Raw genomic sequence first — 18,338 nt, forward strand, 5'->3', positions numbered from 1 at the left:
TGTGTGGAAAGAAACCGAGAGTCAATATCACATTCTTCCCTCTCTTTTCATACCTACTAACCCCTTGGTTCCAGAGAGTCCTGAATACTTAACAGAATATTAGAAAAACCTTATCTTTGCATAAGAACAAATTTTAAAAAGAGAAGAAAACAGGTGAGGGAGTGCAGGTGTAAGGAGAACCATTATAGCAGGAACGCTTTTAGAGGACCATTGTGTGGAAGCCACGTATAGCTCAGGAAAGTCTTGAGCAGTTTTCAATTTTGTTACAGTTGAAACCTAACAGTGACCCCTAAGAAACCCTGTGGGCTCAGCCTGCTTTATTTACTCCAGTGTCCAAATATTGCAACTAACTGATGTACACAGATGCCTGGAATATATGTCTGCTTAAAATGTTTATTTCTTCTTCTTCGCTTTTTAATGTTTATTTCTTGATAAAAACCAGATTTCTATGTGGGGATAGTTTTACAGAAGGAGCTGGTGGGTAAGGTGATAGAAAGAAAATGGTCTAAGCTTTGATCCTCTAATTTGAAACCACAGAAGACAAGATCAGATGGGGTTCAAGATGGGGAAGAGCTATTAGGACACTGTCTCTTTGATACTTTTGGTAAAAACCATGTCCAGTGCAGTAATGTCACATGATTATCTTATATGATCTACTAACATGCATGCCTGTTGCAGGCAAGCATGGGCAGGCTGTTCCCTGTTAGCTTTTGGAGGGCCTTATAAGATCACTGTGCTCTGGTTGATAGCTCTATTTTCCACTCATGTTCTAAGAGTCTCACTGAGAAAGTTGGCTTTTAAAGAAATATTCTGATGTTGCAGATCACGTCTCAGAAAGATATGGGCTAGGTTTATACTCGCATAAGTAAATGCACACTGGGGTTGAGATCATGAGCCACTGGTCCATTATGCTAATCTCATCCTTTTTCATCTTCATAGCCACAGTATAAATACAGGCAAAGGGTTGAAATGAAGAAATTCTACACTACAGAAAAGAAGAGGGAAAGGAGGAGGGGGAAGAAAGCTGGCTGAAAACTTCAAAGAGGCAAACGCTTCATTTCTCATTCAAATCTGATTAAACGTAATTGGGAAGGGGGGTGCTAATATTGCAACAATTCATAGTGTATTCCGGTTTGCTAGAGACAAAGACTCAGTTAAAGGCAGCACATTAACAACTGGTTAGGTTGGAATTAATTCATGGTTAGCATCACTACAAAGGAAACAAGACAAAATGTTATGTGATTAGTTGATTGTTCAGTTCATTTGTATGACACAATACATGGCATACTAAATGAAGGGTTTGCTTCAGGTAACAAAATACCTGTGTGATTCTGCCATGCACTATATTACAAATATGGCACAAACAGGTGACGGGGACAAACAGACAAGGACTCAACAGTAGTGCTTGTACCTTTCTCTACCACAATGGACCGAAACACCAAAACAGGAAAGCCAGGAATAGGCCGATGAATACGGCTGGGACGGGTTGTAATATGGAAGGCTAAAGAAGGGAAGGGATATTAAAATCATTTTATGCTATAAAAAAAAAAATCAGATAAGATGATTTAGACCCCGGGAGGTGGGAAGGAGGGTAGGAAGACTGAGGTAAAAGAAGTAATAGCACTCAGGTTTTGAACTGATTTCAAACATTTTAAAGACATCTAATACAATCCAGAATGACAGACTGCGGTATGTAACCACCAGTTTAAAGGGACATCTGGGAGCAATGGGCACTGTGGGTGCCCCTAACACGCTAATGAAATGTAGCATGTTAAGACAGAGCCACAGCGACACTTCAGCAAACAACGCTCTGCTTGACAGTACATTCTTTTTGTTCCGTATTTGGAATCCATTATTTGACAATGTAGTCCCTTGGAAGTGGCTAAAGTTTATTTTATCCCTCCATCAAAACCTTTTTTTTAAAACCAAAACTCGCTTGCCTGAGATGGTATTGCTTTCAAGCTTAAAAATAAATGCCCTGTGATGTATCCTTCCTAAACTGAGCAAGAGATCTGACACAATGTGTGATAAACATTTGATATATAAAGACAGGCAGTTGAGTCTCAAGGCTTTCAGTTATGTTACCAAAATAGAATTAATTTTTAAAATTGGATGGAGTTACTGCAATGAGTTTTACTGCAGAGAAAAACTTATTATCATAAGTCTAATATGATAAAAAAAAGGAAATTCACCTTTTAGGCAAATTATTGATACAACTATAAATAATAAAAGCCAGGTTACTTTTGAAAAGGTTCTAAACAGTACAGGGGTATCCATTCTGATTATGCTAGATGTCTTCGTAGGTTAATTTAGTAGAAGGTGGACTGAAATTCCAAATTCAGAAAGATATGATTTAACACAAAAGAGAGAAATAACCAAACCATTATGATCTGATTTCAGAAGAGGTCTGTAATCTACATATTCAAAATAAATGCAATCAATTTTGCTTAGCATAAAGCCTCCATTCCCAATTTATCAACTTCTCAAAGGCTTCCGCCTAAGCAACAAGACTTTATATTCTAAAAAACTAATAGCAAAGGACAGTTGGACACAACTCATGAACATTTTGTGTGCAACTGCATAATTGAATGGCCATGCAACATCCCTCTTTTGTACTTGTGCGGCAAAATTAAGCAGAGTGTTTTCCTCTGTAGGAAGGGTGTGGCTTACACCACTGCAGTGTCCAAGCCATGACAGGGATTTGAAATAAGTCAGAGCACAACCAACTACACTGAACAGCCATCAGTTAGGTCCCACAAAGGCAATGATCACCGAAACATATAATAACACAACATATATTTAGTATAACATCTTTTTAAAGACTATCTGCCTTTCTAGTAAATGAAAAACAAATTAATATTAAACTCAATTTATGTGAAAACGTTCCAATTTCTCTCTCTCCCTCTCTCCCTCTCTCTCTCACACACACACACACACACACACACACACACACACACACACACACACACACACGGCTTTACAGAAACTCACCAAATATTCCCTAATATTTATAGGAGGTCAAAAAGATGCCAAGCTTTTTGGGAATATGCCTTAGTGAGAACATTATTAGTGTAAAATGAAAACCATAATTAGGTCTCCATTTTTTGGTACAGCCAAGTGCTGAGGAGTCGACATGTACTACTCTTTCTTAGGTGGGTCCCTGGTGGTACAGTGCTTCATTTCCCAGCAGGGGAAATGAAGTACCAGATGATGGCTTGGTGACAGAACTTCAGATTCATCTGGGGAAAATCTGACAGTTCTTAGGTAGATTATTTTCTTGCAAATAAGGCTCTTCCTCCAGGCAGTCCTCAGGCTCTCGTAGGGATACAGGTTAAAGGGGCAGATTTTTACTCAACAATTTGAGAGTACAATGATTCCATCATGGAATTTCATAACGAAAAGCTTAGTTTACATACTACAGGCCTCAGTTTCTCAAATCAGTAATAAAGTCTTCTGAAAACTCTATCTCAGGGCTTTCACCTGCCTCTCAGTCAAAGCTAAGCCAAGTTTGCAAAGACTTACATTATTTCCTTTCTCTCGGAGCAGCTTCAGGTTGTCTTTACATTGTTTGAGCTCATCTGTGATTGATTGTTTTTCCTGCTCAGTCATTTCAAACTTCAACTTCAGTTCTGAGAGTACAGTCTGTGTCTTTTCATACTAAAGGCAAAGAAAAAAGAGTGTGCAGACTCAACTTAAAATGGGTAGGAAGTTATGGTTCTCTTCAGGCTTAATACCAGACCCTGTTTAGCCACCTGCAACACCAAAGTCAAGCCTTTTTGTTTTAAGGAGGATAAGAATCATTTTCACTAATAATAGGAAGTCTTTCATGTTAACTTTATTCTATGTAAGAACTTTCTGGCCCTGGAGTTAAAAAAAAAAAAAGAGAGAGAGAGAGAGATCACCATTGTGTCATCTGTTTCTAATATAAAGGGTCACTCTTTCCATTAAGTGAATTAGAGGAGAAAAGTAAAGTAATTTTCAAACTGAGCCAAAAGAAAGGCAAGTGAAGAAAAACTCCGAAGGCTAATTAAATGGTGAGATTAGGAAGTCTGAGTTTATATCCTGGTAACCAATGTCAGCCAAGCTATTTTAGTCTTGAAGTAAAAAGTATTAACTCCCATCAGACTTTCTTTTACCCAAGCATCACTGGGTATTAAAGTGTTCTGGATAATGAATTTCTAGGCAAATGAAGTAAAGAAATAGATCTAAAGTACTGACCACTATGACTGAGGCATTTCTATCTTTCTACCTAAAACTTATAAGCATCAATAAATAATTTTTAAGAAGCTCTTCCTGATAAATACTTTTCTATAGTGAAACATGCCACTTCTTGCTCTGAAAATCAGTTCACTGAATATAATTTAATGTTCAGACAGACTTGTGTATCCTATGAACACTGGTGAGGTCAATGCAAGACACAGCATAGTTTGCCCCTACTTTAAATGGCCCAGGAGGCAAGAATTCTAGATTGGTTCTACTTCTAGATACTGCATCTTACATGAAAGCTGGGCTCCCAGTCACAGAACAAAAACCGTTCTGCTGCTGGTTATGCCTTTGTCTCAGCCTCCATTGCCCCACTCTCCCATCTCTGAAGGTTTTTAGAAGGAAGACAGACAGACATGGCTGAGTAGAATATAAATATACCATGGGTCCAGCATACCAGAAAGGTTTCTCCTTTTTCCTCCTATATCCCAGAAATTTCTCAATAAAAGACACCTTTACGTGGTGCTTCTGAATAATGCAAACACTTTGGAGTAATTAATTAGGAGCTCGTCATTATGCACTCCAAAGATAAATATGAAGCAGGATGCAAATGTATAAAAACATTAGTCAGAAGAGGTGAGAGCAGGGGGATTAGGGTCAGCAGAGAGATCACCAGTAAATGGGAATAAAGATATGGGTGTAGAGAGGGAGGTAAAATGTGAAGGGAACTCCCTGTTACCTAACAACATTCCCAGAAAAGGCCAGGTATTATGCCAGACAATGAACCAAGGAGTAAGATTCATGGACTTTATGACAACTTTTTTTGTGGGGTCTGTGGACTTCCTTCCAGAAGGCGGAAGGCTGCTGGCAGGCTGCCAAAGCAAATTTAGCATACCTAGACTAGTCTTTTAGAACATAATCAGTTCTCAATGATCTGATTCTTAACAGTGATTTTGCTGACCTAAATTTTCCCTTACGTTCCTTTTCCACTATTCTTACATCCAGCTTGCCCTTTACACCAAAGCACTTAATCATTTCTCCATTCCAGGGGGTGTGAAGCAGAGTGACAGGAAGGCAGCCAGTCAGGGAGTGCCTGCTGTTTACCTTCAGCCTGTGCAAGGGCTCAGGCCCTTGCTCCACAGCCAGGTGGTGAAGCCAAACAACTTTCCTGAGGCAGTCTTTGCATGACTGACTTGTATACTCAACATTTTATGAATTCTTAAGTTATAGATATCCCTACTAAATTCAAGTATAAAGATGCTTTTAATCAAATATAAAGATAATATACCATTATTTCCTCTTGATACTGAAGATTCAAATTTCCTTTCTTATATACTTTCTTTTTGGTTAAATGTTCAAATAAAAGTTGCCATGTATATAAAACTTAATTGTTGGAACAAAGGTCACCTTCTGCAGCCTTAGTTTCACACCTGGCTTGGATATCATTTTTGCTCCATCTTGCTTTCTAACTCGAAGGTAAGAAACGAGCTCAGTTCTGAGTAAGAGGGAAATACCACACAATATTACCAACAACACCTTTGGTTCTTCTTCATAAAAATAATCATATCTGGCTTGCTTAGCTTGTAATAGTTTAGCCTGTTACAGTGCTGAAGATACATGATACTGTGCACATTAAGCATGATTCTATGAGAGAAAGGAGAACAAAGGGGAAATGTTGAAAGAGAATATATGTGCATTAGTAAAAAGTAGTAATTCATTTGCAGTGGATTACACAGATAAAAGTATCTCATTAAAGACCATTTTAGTTACAGACTAGTGTCCAATAGTTGACGACAGGACAAACGGAAAGAGAAGCAATTTTACATTACAAAGGAGTGTGATGACTACACATCATTTCACAATGGAAAACACTGAACAAGAAAATAGAAAAGAAACATATTGACAAGTTCAGACATATTTTTAAATGCGCTGCATTTAATGCAATCCAGAGCTGTCAACAATTTAGATGCTGTGACAACATGCCACTGCCATTTGAGGAAGCAGTTAAAGCATTTCTCACTGATTGCTCAGTGACCAAAAACAGGCAAACAAATAATGCAACACAATGGCCAGTGCATTCATAGTAACATACAACAGAGTCATCTTGCAACCACAGCATTCTTCCCAGATTTTGAAAGGACTATGGCATATGGACTGGAAGGGCACAAAGTGCTTACAGTATTAAATACTAGGATATTTACTTTGGCACAAAATTTGTGTTCCAACTAAATGAGATTTCTCCCAAAATGCATATCCTTAGCAAGAAGATAAAAACGACATGTTACAAAATCAATATGGCCACATGTAAATAAAAAATGTTACAGTTTTTTTTCTTTAAGAACAAACATGAAGACAGAAGAACAATAATCATGTCCACGTTCAGGATACTACAAGGAAAGGGAAGTGCAAAGAAAAACTGGATTAAACAGATCTTCTAAAAACAATTTTGGGGAAATTTGTTATTAAAGACAAAGAGTTGTCTTCAACTTCCTTCTATGTATAATGAATCTTTCATTTAAGAGAGTCTACAGCTGGGGCGCCTGGGTGGCTCACTCAGTTAACTGTCTGACTTTGGCTCAGGTCATGATCTCAAGGCTCATGAGTTCAAGCCCCGCATCGGGCTCTGTGCTGACAGCTCTGAGCCTGGATCCTGTTTCAGATTCTGTGTCTCCCTCTCTCTCTGCCCCTCCCTACCTTGTGCATGCACTCTGTTTCTCTCAAAAATAAACAAACATTAAAGAGAGAGAGAGAGAGAGAGAGAGAGAGAGAGAGAGAGTGTCAGTCTATAACTGGGGTGGGCCCTGACCAGTAGGTCAAGATGCACCAGCCTTCTCTGTCCCCTGGGCTGGCCAGGACTCAATGCAGGGAGGATAAGGTAGCAGGACTGAATGTAGCTCTCATTGCCTCATTGTCAACTTCAAGGTTTTGCTCAGAAAGAGGCTGGGTGAGGTCTCTACTCCAAAATCAAGTCAAGGTTTTAGGCCAAATGATATGAAAAGTGAGCATGCATATTTGTGAAGAAGGGAAGAAGGGGAAAAAGGGGTGGAGGTGAGGGAGAAGAAAGTAAAAGGTCACAGGATCTGTGTTTGGCTGGCTGGCTATGAGGTGAATTTTAAGTAACTTTCAGGCCAGTTTCACTGAGGGGTTTAGACAGCATTACGGTAAGGCCCCACTTTGTTTTCCAAAAGTATTCCAAATTAAATATGATATTGTCTTTGAAAGATAAACAATGAATTGAGGAATCTGGTACAAAGGGCTTCTCATATAAGTCAACTAACTGGTAGAGAAAATATTTTAATGTAATTTTGTATATTTGTATTTTTGAGACCAAAGTCTACTAATGAATTCTCTATATATGGACCATGATACACAGCTAGAAATCACCAGGCAGAGATGCTCCAATTATCAACTTTGTGACAGGTAATGGGACTTCTGCTTCCCTTTATTTCTAACTAGCATGAATATCTGATTTGCTTTTGGCTTTAAGTCCAACCATAATTGGGCTCATAATGTCTTTTCGCTTTACCTCTTTCTGTACATCCTTTGCTTGGTTTTCAGCCTTACTGAGAAGAGTTTTTAAATCAGCTGAATCCCGAAGATGCTGTTCTTTCAAAGATCCCACTTGATTCTCAAGCTCTTTCCTAGTCATCTGAAGGATATTGAGATCACTGGTAAGCTCTAAACTCTGCTTCTGAGAACTGCAACATAAATATTAACAGTTATTCAATTCATGTAGAAACTAGACATAGCAGGAAGTCCAATTTCTTATACATTTCACTAGGAGGGATGGAGTAAATTTCAGAGGAGGAAAAAGTACATAAAAAATAATAAGATACATTCAATAAATAAAAAGCATTATACACTAAAAAATTGCATGTTTAAAGCTGTGTTCTATTTTCAGATTATCAAATATACACAGAGGCTGAAATCTTGAAAGTAGAAGTAGGAGGTGACTAACTGCATGTTTTGTTACATCACGTTATATTAATTGTATTATGAAAAGATACAGTGTGGGGCTTCCCCAGGAAAATAGCACACTTTTCAACTATTTATTTACTTAAGTACTGGACAAATAGAAACTTAAAGCTTAGGAGCCACTGTCAATTCAAGTAAAGAAAAAAGACACACCAAATTGGGGAGAAAGCATGAAACAAAGAACCAGGAGGCTGGGTTCTAGACCCTAGCTCTGCCACTATTAAGTTGTAAGATGTTGAGCAAGTCACTTAATTGGTGCAGTTTACTTCTCTGAGCAAGCATTTCCTAAGCTCTTAGATCTGTGCCAGGCACCATGTTACACAGACACAAATAACACAAGGAGAGTCTCAGTGCCCTCCATCGTCAAATAAGAAGATTGAACTCAATAATTTTGGAGGTTGTTTTCCGGCTTAAATTCTATAATTATTTTTATAACTTGATGTAAAAAAATCCAATTTACACACTACAAAAACAGCTTGATAGGCACGAACAGAAATTCTTTGTTCAATTCCTTGTGCATCACAAAAAACAAAAGACCTAAATAGTGTAGCTGTTTGAAAGAATGTGGCTCCCATTTACAACAGAAATAGCTAAAGAAGAATAAAGTTTTCAAAATGACAGTTTTATGCTTCTCAGAATGGATCATAAGATTCAGGCTCAATATTATTAACCAAGGCACTATGGAGCGTAAATCCCATTCTGATTGTATGCCAGGCCAATTCTTAGGGGCGAGTGTGATGTCAGCCCAATATAGCTAGGAACTAAATGACATAGAAGACTCTGTAAAGAAAGACTAACTTCTAAACGCTCCTTAAATGCTGAGGTGGCTTACCAAATAAATTGAGAGGGCCACTAAACCAGAAAAGCTTAAGAAACAGAATTAATTTGTCTTAAATAGTTTGTGACTTTAGGCAGACAACCTTGACTAATGATATAATATATTCCACCCTTCTGGGACCTAATATTTTTATAAGATGTATGTTTCTAACTCATAAGGAGTTTGTTGCTTTTCGATGCTTCAACAAAATTTGAAGTAATTTAAAAAACAGCACTTAAAAATCTGCCAGATTCCGATTAATTACATCTTAAGAATGAGGGATCAGGTTTAAATCTTTAAAATATCAATAATCCCAAAGCAGGAATAATTTCAGATAATCAATATTAGTAATCAAAGATCAGTATTTCTTCTCTTTTCTTTTTTTTTTTTTGAGTAGTCTTCACTCCTAATGTAGAACCCAACATCAGGGGCAGGACCTGAATTGAGATCAAGAGTTGGATGCTTAACCAACTGAGCCACCCAGGCACCCCAAAGATAAGTATTTCTTGCTTATGATAGAATACCAAACTAAATGGATTCACTAAGATTCCAAATATAAAGAATTTGAGCGTGTCTGCCTCCCTTACAATCACTTTATACCAAACAACTTGCCCAAATGTGCTGTTAACACAAACATCAGTTGGTACATACATAAACATTCACATGTGTATAGTTGTGTCTGGGCCTTTATTTTGTCCTGTTCAGATTTTGGAACTGTTTTTACAAAATTTTAGATGTTACAAACATATTTACTCTTTGTTATTAATTATCTCTGAACATTTAAAAAGTATAACACATAAATGTGTATTGCACAGATGTACAAAAGACTGGAAAGATAGGACACTGAAAGAGAAAGAAGTTTTATAGTATTGATAACACATGGTATTATAAGAAGCCATCTTACAGAATAAATCTACACATCTTGTTCCTTCAATCATTCTTGATTTTTCAAAATGTATAATCTACTGCAATTGCTACTCTTTAGGAGCAGATGAGGCTTACCATTTTCTGATATATCTAGTCCTTTCTTTATTGTTTTCCCCTAAAGCTTATTTTTATGGGAACTTACCTTGATCACTAAGTTTTTGCTAACCTTGATGCTCTTGAGGATATAAACACAAGGTTAACAGGAGAGTAAGGACTCCCATTTATGGTGTATTGTGGGGAGGGAGATGGATTAATTAAGAGTAACTTCAATAATAAACATGTACAGGGGCATCTGGGTGGCTCAGCCGGTTAAGCGTCCAACTTCAGCTCAAATCATGATCTCATGGTTCGTGGGTTCAAGCCCTGCATTGGGCTCTGTGCTGACAGCTGGGAGCCTGGATCCTGCTTCAGATTCTGTGTCTCCCTCTCTCTTGCCTCTCCCCCACTTGCACTCTATGTCTGTCTCTCTCTCAAAAAATAAACATTAAAATTTTTTTAATGTAGTAAACATGTACTACTTTCGCATTCTGAATTAGAACATAAAATTGTTTAAATAAAAATATGGAATGGATCAAATTTTTAAGAGCTTGATTTTAATTTTTTTTAAATGTTTATTCATTTATGAGAGCCAGAGCACAAGTGGTGGAGGGGTAGAGAGAGAGGGAGATACAGAATCCTAAGCAGGCTCTAGGCTCTGAGTTGTCTGCACAGAGCCTGACACAGGGCTCGAACCCACGAACCGTGAGATCATGACCTGAGCGGAAGTCAGACGCTTAACTGACTGAGCCATCTAGGAGCCCCAGGAAGAAATTAACTTCAAACTATACATCAAATGTTGGTGGGGAAGCAGGAGTCCACTAAATTTGCTGTAATAAATTTATTGCCTTCGTTGGTTTGTTTGTAAGGTACTGGATATTAGAAAGACATAATTGATCTTATATATTATTACTCTTTATATAACTAACTGTGAAATTCAAAAGCTGAATTTGTATCTTTCAATCTTACAAATTCTTTATTATAGTAATCTTCTGATCACCCTTACTAACAGAAGGGATCATTGGTATGAAAGAAAAACAACTTGTATTTGAAATTTTTATCACTTAGTTTATAGGACAAATTCAATCACTGATTATATATCTTTGCTGTTTGCTTGTTCAGGGCTTTGTATGGGGAGTTGTATTCCATGAATATATATTCCTTGAGTACACCAAAAGGAAAGGACATGTAGGATGAAGGTAGAAGTAAAAATAAAACACTGCGGAAGTATTCAGTTAGTGTGCATAACTTGTCAAATAGCCAAAAAGAGTCTGGCTGAACATTGCTCCCAAAAGGTATTTAAGTATAAAATTTAAATTTAATTGAGATGAAAATTTAAGGGGTGCCTGGGTGGCACAGTCGGTTAAGCGTCCGACTTCAGCCAGGTCACGATCTCGCGGTCCGTGAGTTCGAGCCCCGCGTCGGGCTCTGGGCTGATGGCTCAGAGCCTGGAGCCTGTTTCCGATTCTGTGTCTCCCCTCTCTCTGCCCCTCCCCCGTTCATGCTCTGTGTCTCTCTGTCCCAAAAATAAATAAACGTTGGAAAAAAAAAAAAAAAAGCAAAAAAAAAAAAATAGATGAAAATTTAAGATAAAGAAATATTTTGAAGCTAAAAAAGAGTTCTTGCGTACTTGTGCAATTCTTTTTCTTGTCGCTGCAGTTCTGACGATAACAAAACATTTTCCTTTTTTAGAGAATGGCATTCGGTTTCCAATACATTCCATTCCTTTCTCAACTTCTCTAGTTCACCTAAAATAGTCCCAAAACATATTCATTAATATAGGAACATAATTTCCATAATAATTCAGAGGATAAGGGAAATATTTCAGAGAAAAACATACCTTTCCCCCCACCAAATACATGGCTATTTTTTGATTCCTGTTTATTTTGCATCTATACCTCAGGTAAGTCCCATCACCTTGAACTTCAGTAATATTTTCTTCCCATTCACTTTTATATGGCAAATAATTCTAATAGTATTTAAATAAAATATTGTAAAAAATGTCAGTTTATTGTAGAACTTCCAGACCTGGAGAATTTTTATAGCCCCAATATAAAAACATCGCTTTATAGTTTTTAGTCCAAGTTGTTGGACTAAAGAGAAAATGGTCCAAATGGTTATTTTGTGCAAATTATCACTGTCAAGAATTAAGAGTTTTATGTAAAATACGTGTACTCACTTTGTAGCCTTGTTGCTTCCTCTCTCTGCTGGTCCTCACACTGCTGACATCGAAGCTGAAAACTATTTTGTAGACTTGTGATTTCTTTCTCATATTCAGACGCTGCTTTCCGCCACCGCTCAAGCTCAGCTCGCACCTTCTTAAGCTCTTCTTGTAATGAGGCAATGTCAGTGTCCCGCTCACAGGCAGCCTTTTCTGCTGCTTGATGAAGGAGTAAAATTTCATCCCGGGCACTAAGCAGTTCATCTCGAGTGCTTGTGATTTCACTGTCCTTCTCCTCCCGGAGATTCTCAATATTGATGTGTAACCTCTGTAGTTGGGCTACAAAAGGATATTTATCTGTCATTTTCTATGTCCAAAGCAATTACAAATAAATGAACTGCCCAAATAAGACTGTAGTTATCACAAACTATACAAGCAATCCATGTTTAATGCAGAAATGTCAAAATACAGAAATATAGAGAGTAAAAAAACCAAAGTGATCTTTTTATTTCTCTCACACAGAGAAAGTTGCTTCTGACATTTGGTATTTATTCTTCTGGATTTTTTATATGTAATTATACACATATAAAAGCAAAAACAGAGAGGGATTCTAACATATATGGTGTTCTCTATCCTATTGGTGATGAATATGTTTTAATAACAAAAAAGTTACACTGTGACTTCTTTGACTAATCCTTTATTTTAAATATTTTAGGCTGTTCAGTTTTTAATTACTATAAAAAATACTGCTTATAACGCAAGCCTGATTTTTTTCTTAGAGTGAATTCCGAAACACAGAATTGCTTGGTCAGATGGTATGCATTAGTTTGATGTTCTTGATTCAATTTTCTGTCAAATATCAATTCCTTAAAGAAGCTTTCTCTGATGCCTTATCTAAAAATAGCCCTCTCATTCTCTAGCCTACTACTCTGCCTTTATTGGATATCACATTATATATTTGCTTACTGTTTATCTTTTCCACTGACTGTACATCTCTTGCATACTCTATCCTCAGTACTAGCAAACAACCAAGAATTATTGGTTGAATTAATGAACTGACAACATTAATGAATGCTTGCCTAATCAAGGAGGTGTATTTTTAAGATTTAGTCTTGTGCCCTCAAGACTTGAACTGGAAACAATCTGTATAAAATACTTGGTTCAGAACTAGAAAACTAGTCTTGGTTACTATAACACAAGAAAACTATAGGTAGAAAAATTCCTTAGGGTAGAAAAGAAGAATAATTAAGAAGAAAGGCTGAGAAAGGGTAAGTCTGCTCCATAAATAAGCATTAAAAAAATTAGGCCTTTTAAAAAGTTTGCAGGAAGCATTGAGAGGTTAACAGGTTCAAAATCTGAAAAGACATGATGGCCAGAGATGAACAGGACCATACACCTGCGGATGAAGTCATGAAATACACATACTGGCACTAGGGGGCACTCAATGATGACTAGGTAAGACAACTTTAAGCCAAAAGGCAGCCCTAGTTATAGAATCTTTAGGGAAAATTGCCCATATACAGTACAGAATGGAAATATAGATTGAAATCAGATTTATATAAGCTAATGGATAAAAACATTAAATTATAATGAGCTTAAAGAATTTTCTATTCAAAAAAATATACAATCTATCCCAGAAATTCTAACTTGACCATAATAAAACTTAAATTTTTAAATAACTCAAATTCCCACTCAAAAATAAAACCCAGAAGACTGCTTTTTCTCAGGGATATTTTAGGGCAAATATCACAGGCCTCAGACAGCGATTTCCTTTTTTTTCTGAACTGAGATTGCTTGACTATTTAATTTCTTCTGACCCTACATCTCAAACTAAAACTTTAAAATAACATTAGTTCTTTCTTTGACAGTGAAGACAAATTAATTTTGCTTTAGGAATTTTACAGTAGGAGGGGAAAGAAAGGTTTCTCCTAGGGCTCTCACAATTAGAACCTAACAGTAACAGGAACTCTGGTTAGAAGAAAACCTTTGGCAGGCAGGGATCTTTCTGGTCATTTCTGGATAGCCCACACAAAGAGAAAGCAAAATGGTGGGTATGAAGAACAGCTTCTACCAATGAAGGCAGGGCAGGGATCATTGTGCTCTTCCATGTGATATATAATTTTTGTTGTAATGCAAGTGTGTTATGTGTATTAGAAATGATGTCATCAAGCTAGAAGTGCTGATGCACAGAGCAGTTCAAATTGGTGTCCTGTCCAAAGGCCCCCTGTATAGTAACTCACTGCATAACCCTGAAAGTGACAGTTTTACCAAACCCATGTCTTCACCTATGTTCTTCCCAATCGAAGTATCTACTATTGGAGTACTAGGGGATCTTCTCTTGTATCTTCTTAAAAAAAAAAAAAAAAAAAAACCTATCCAGAGGTCTAATTATAGTCTCAGATTCTAGGGACAAACCAAAGACATGAAAAATGGGAATCCTCCCAACTCTTACTTTCGATTCCTTTTGAATCACTACTAACAAACCATAATAAACCCTAATAGCCCCGAGGTGTTCCATACCTTGAAGAACCTGTATTTGTTTACTGGACTCCTCAACTTGATTTCGATAGGCTTTTCTTTCTTCTTCCAAAAGAGCTAAAAATAAAATACAGTATATCTAATTTTGTGAGTTAATGGAAGTATTCAGAATTGAGCAGCTGGAAATTTCTAAGAAATTAAATTTTGTTTCTGAGAAGGAAGCAAAAGCTAAGGAGTAAGTATTATCAGTATTAGCTGTTAGATAGTTTAAAGATTTTAGGAGCACAAAAGAGTAGTAATAAATCTATTCAATTGAATAGCAGAGTTTTCTAGACCTTGTATCAACAAGACAATATGTGCTATTTTTTACATGAGAAGCATTCTTGCTAGTTGTTAATCAGCATTTTTGAGCTTAAGTTTTAAAAACAAACTTAAAACCCTTATGTTTACCGTCAAGCACTTGGTAAGTTAAATACTGACTAACAGAAAGTTTTGAGTTCCTCCTGGGGATGTGAATCTTCCTCCAGATCAGGAAGGCCATCTTAGAGAACAATGAGGACTCCACAGGCCACTTATTTTCTCTTTGTTTTGCTAAGACTTTCTAAGATACTAGTGACTGCAACTAGGTAGTTATTGCGAAAGATATGGAAATGTAAGCTCTGGAGAATAACAGTTATGACTCCACCGGCCTATGACACTATGGATAAGTAAACTACTAGAAAAGAAAGTGGTTGGGACACAGCGAGAGATTCTATACTTTTATCTTGCCTGGTTCCTCCCATTTACTGAAGAATACACTATAAAGTCACAGGGAATGTAAACTTCCCTCATCTTCTACTGAGGAGCCAACATTAGGTGTAACTAAAACTTCGAAAGTGAAATACATGATGTTTTTTCCTTTTGTTGTACTTTATAATCAACTGTTAAGATCTTTTATTGGTACAGATCCTTCTTGATCTTCACATCAACAATGTGAACGAAGTAGAGCAACTGGGACTCTCCCCACTTTATTGATCTGAAATACCAGTTCAGGGAGGGTAAGTGAATGTTCCAAGATCACATATCCAATAACACTGTGGATCTGGAACAAGATACCACGCCTCTGGATTCAGTGATATCACATTGCTTCCACGTCCCCTAAAGAATGAATCAAAGTAATCTTGATCTCACCTTGAAGTTCAAAGCATTTTTGTTTACTTGCTCTAGCTAGTTCCTGGGCTTCAATCAATTCCTTGCGCAGATGCTGAATTTCTTGTTTTGCCTCAATTTCTGACTGTGCGCCCTGCAAGTCATCTGACAAAAATATGTTTATTTTAAAAGCAAGAGTCAGTATCACACTATAACCTCTACAACCACGTTATTAGCCATCTTTTTCATGTTTAGACATGCACAGTTAAAGAACATAGCACAACTAAGTTAAGTAAAATTTAGAAGCAAATTATATTAAGCATTTTAGTCATTTTTCCCTGGACAAAGAACACAAGTACAGTTAAATATATATTAGTAATTCATAGCAATGGTATTATAAAACATATTAATATATACTAAGTTATACATTTCACTCATGTAGAGCTCATGTAAGGCTTGACATTCAGTAAGATGGGCATAATGCCAGTCTTCTTTATTTTGAAATTGCTTGATAACAAGTCAGTAAAATTTCACTTGGAACTGGAAATGGAAAACAAAAACAAACTTTTCTTCAAGAAAAAGTATTTTAGCATTATTTCCCCAGTTGTGGGAAACATAATAAGAAATCTCCACCATTCTCACTTTGTCATCAGTATTTCCCCAATGCTACACACACAACAAATACCTGCTCAATAATTAAATGATGTAATCTAAATGATTTTATCAAAATAAATTAGATCCAGCATTACGTCTCAAATATGCCCCGTCCTTTAATGTCTTTCCTCTCGTCACTCTGCTCATCTTTTACTGTATTAAAATTTTTTGCAATTTTTTTAAAGTTTATTTATTTATTTGTGTGTGTGTGTGTGTGTGTGTGTGTGTGTAAGAGAGAGAGAGAGAGAGCAGAGACAGAGATAGAGACAGAGAGAGAGAGAAAGCACATGAGTGTGAACGAAGAGGAGCAGAGAGAGAATCCCAAGCAGGCTCTGTGCTGTCAGAGCAGAACCCGAAACAGGGCTCAATCTCACGATCCTGGGATCATAACCTGAGCTGAAATCAAGAGTTGGATGCTTTAACTGACTGAGTCACCCAGGTGCCCCCAAATTTTCTGCTATTGAACACTGCTTGAAATAAGTATATTATCAGTTAGACCACATTCTTCTAGTGCATTCTATTTGACTATTACTTTGGCTTACAAGTAGCTCAGGCATAACTACTAAAAAAAGAGCCAAGAGGGGCAGCTAGCTGGCTTGGTTGGTAAAGCATCGGGGTTGTAAATTTGAGCCCCAGGTTGGGTATAGAGATTACTTAAAAATAAAATCTTAAAAAAAAAAAAAGCTAAAAATAAAAGTTTACAATATGATTACAGCTGGTCTTAGATGTTACATACCAATATTTTCATACTCCTAGACTATATCCTACTTCTTCCTGCAGGGAAAAGTAATTTTGAGCTTGGTTTCATTTATTCTAGTCAACCTATCAATTCTTCCTTCAAATGGTCTCTTGGTAAAGAGGGAGGCATGTAAACAGAGAGATTTTACAGTTGGCAGGAGCACTGTCACAGCAACTACAAAATTTCTCTTCTAACACCACACATTAGAGTCTGCAAAAGTCCCAGCTGCCCATCTCTGGATTTGTCATTACGTAGGACAATGTCGTTATTGTCAGGAGTATTTAGGAGGGATATGTCATGATGCCTGCACCTTATTTTCAAGTGGGTTAGCAAAAAAAAAAAAAAAAAAACCACACCAAAAACTACATAAAATCCTTCAGTGGATAATTTCTTGGTTCTCTCTGTGTGTGTGTTTAAATTTTATTTTTATTTATCTATTTTTTATCTTAAGAAAAAGTTTTTAATATTTATTTTTGAGAGTGTGCATGTGCGCACGTGCGCACACACACACACATACACACACACACACACACGAGATGGGGGGAGGCAGAGAGTGAAGGGGACAAAGAATCCAAAGTAGGTTCCAGGCTCCAAGCTGTCAGCACAGAGCCCAATATGGGGCTCGAACCCACGAACTATGAGATCATGACCTGAGCTGAAGTTGGATGCTTAACCAACTGAGCCACCCAGGTGCCCCCGTTTATTTATTTATTTTTCAAATGTTTATTTGAGAGAGATAGAGCACACAAGAGTGGGGAAGGGGGAGAGAGAGAGGGAGACAGAGGATCTGAAGTGAGCCCTGCACTGACAGCAGCAAGCCCAACATGGGGCTCGAACTCAGGAACTGTGAGATCATGACCAGAGCCATAGTTGGATGTTTAACTGACTGAGCCACCCTGGCACCCCTAAGTTATATTTTATTTATTTTGAGAGAGAGAAAGAGAGAAAGAGAGGGAGGAGGAGGGGCAGACAGAGAAGGAGAGACAGAATTCCAAACAGGTTCCACAGCCCAACGTGGGGCTCTATCCCAGGAACTGTGAGATCATGACCTGAGCCGCAATCAAGAGCCAGATGCTCAACCAACTGAGCCAACCAGGTGCCACTGTTTGTGTTTTTTTTTTTTTTTAACTTAGCCCTTTTGACATTTGGGGCTGAATAATTCTTTATTCAGGAGGCTGTCCTGTGGATTGTGACATGGGTTTTTGTTTTTCTTTTGTTTT

At 37.3% G+C, this 18,338-nt stretch overlaps 1 protein-coding gene across 33 annotated transcripts in view; it reads right to left on the bottom strand.

Moving 5' to 3' along the window:
- The window catches only part of SLMAP (sarcolemma associated protein), a 148,703-nt gene that overhangs the window by 1,911 nt on the left and 128,454 nt on the right, over positions 1 to 18,338 (bottom strand). For 15 of the 33 annotated variants that reach the window (XM_027039071.2, XM_027039065.2, XM_053219178.1 and 12 more), the window contains 6 exons: positions 15,768 to 15,890; positions 14,640 to 14,714; positions 12,138 to 12,458; positions 11,589 to 11,706; positions 7,730 to 7,901; positions 3,523 to 3,657 (listed from right to left, as the gene is read on the bottom strand). In XM_027039071.2, coding sequence (XP_026894872.2) covers positions 3,523 to 3,657; positions 7,730 to 7,901; positions 11,589 to 11,706; positions 12,138 to 12,458; positions 14,640 to 14,714; positions 15,768 to 15,890 — 944 coding nt within the window. Of the gene's footprint in view, positions 1 to 1,411; positions 1,502 to 3,522; positions 3,658 to 7,729; positions 7,902 to 11,588; positions 11,707 to 12,137; positions 12,459 to 14,639; positions 14,715 to 15,767; positions 15,891 to 18,338 lie in introns of all 33 variants that reach the window. The other 18 variants (XM_053219181.1, XM_053219177.1, XM_053219176.1 and 15 more) reach the window with 3 other exon arrangements.

Source organism: Acinonyx jubatus, chromosome A2, assembly GCF_027475565.1.
Source record: "Acinonyx jubatus isolate Ajub_Pintada_27869175 chromosome A2, VMU_Ajub_asm_v1.0, whole genome shotgun sequence".
Taxonomy (NCBI): domain Eukaryota; kingdom Metazoa; phylum Chordata; class Mammalia; order Carnivora; family Felidae; genus Acinonyx; species Acinonyx jubatus.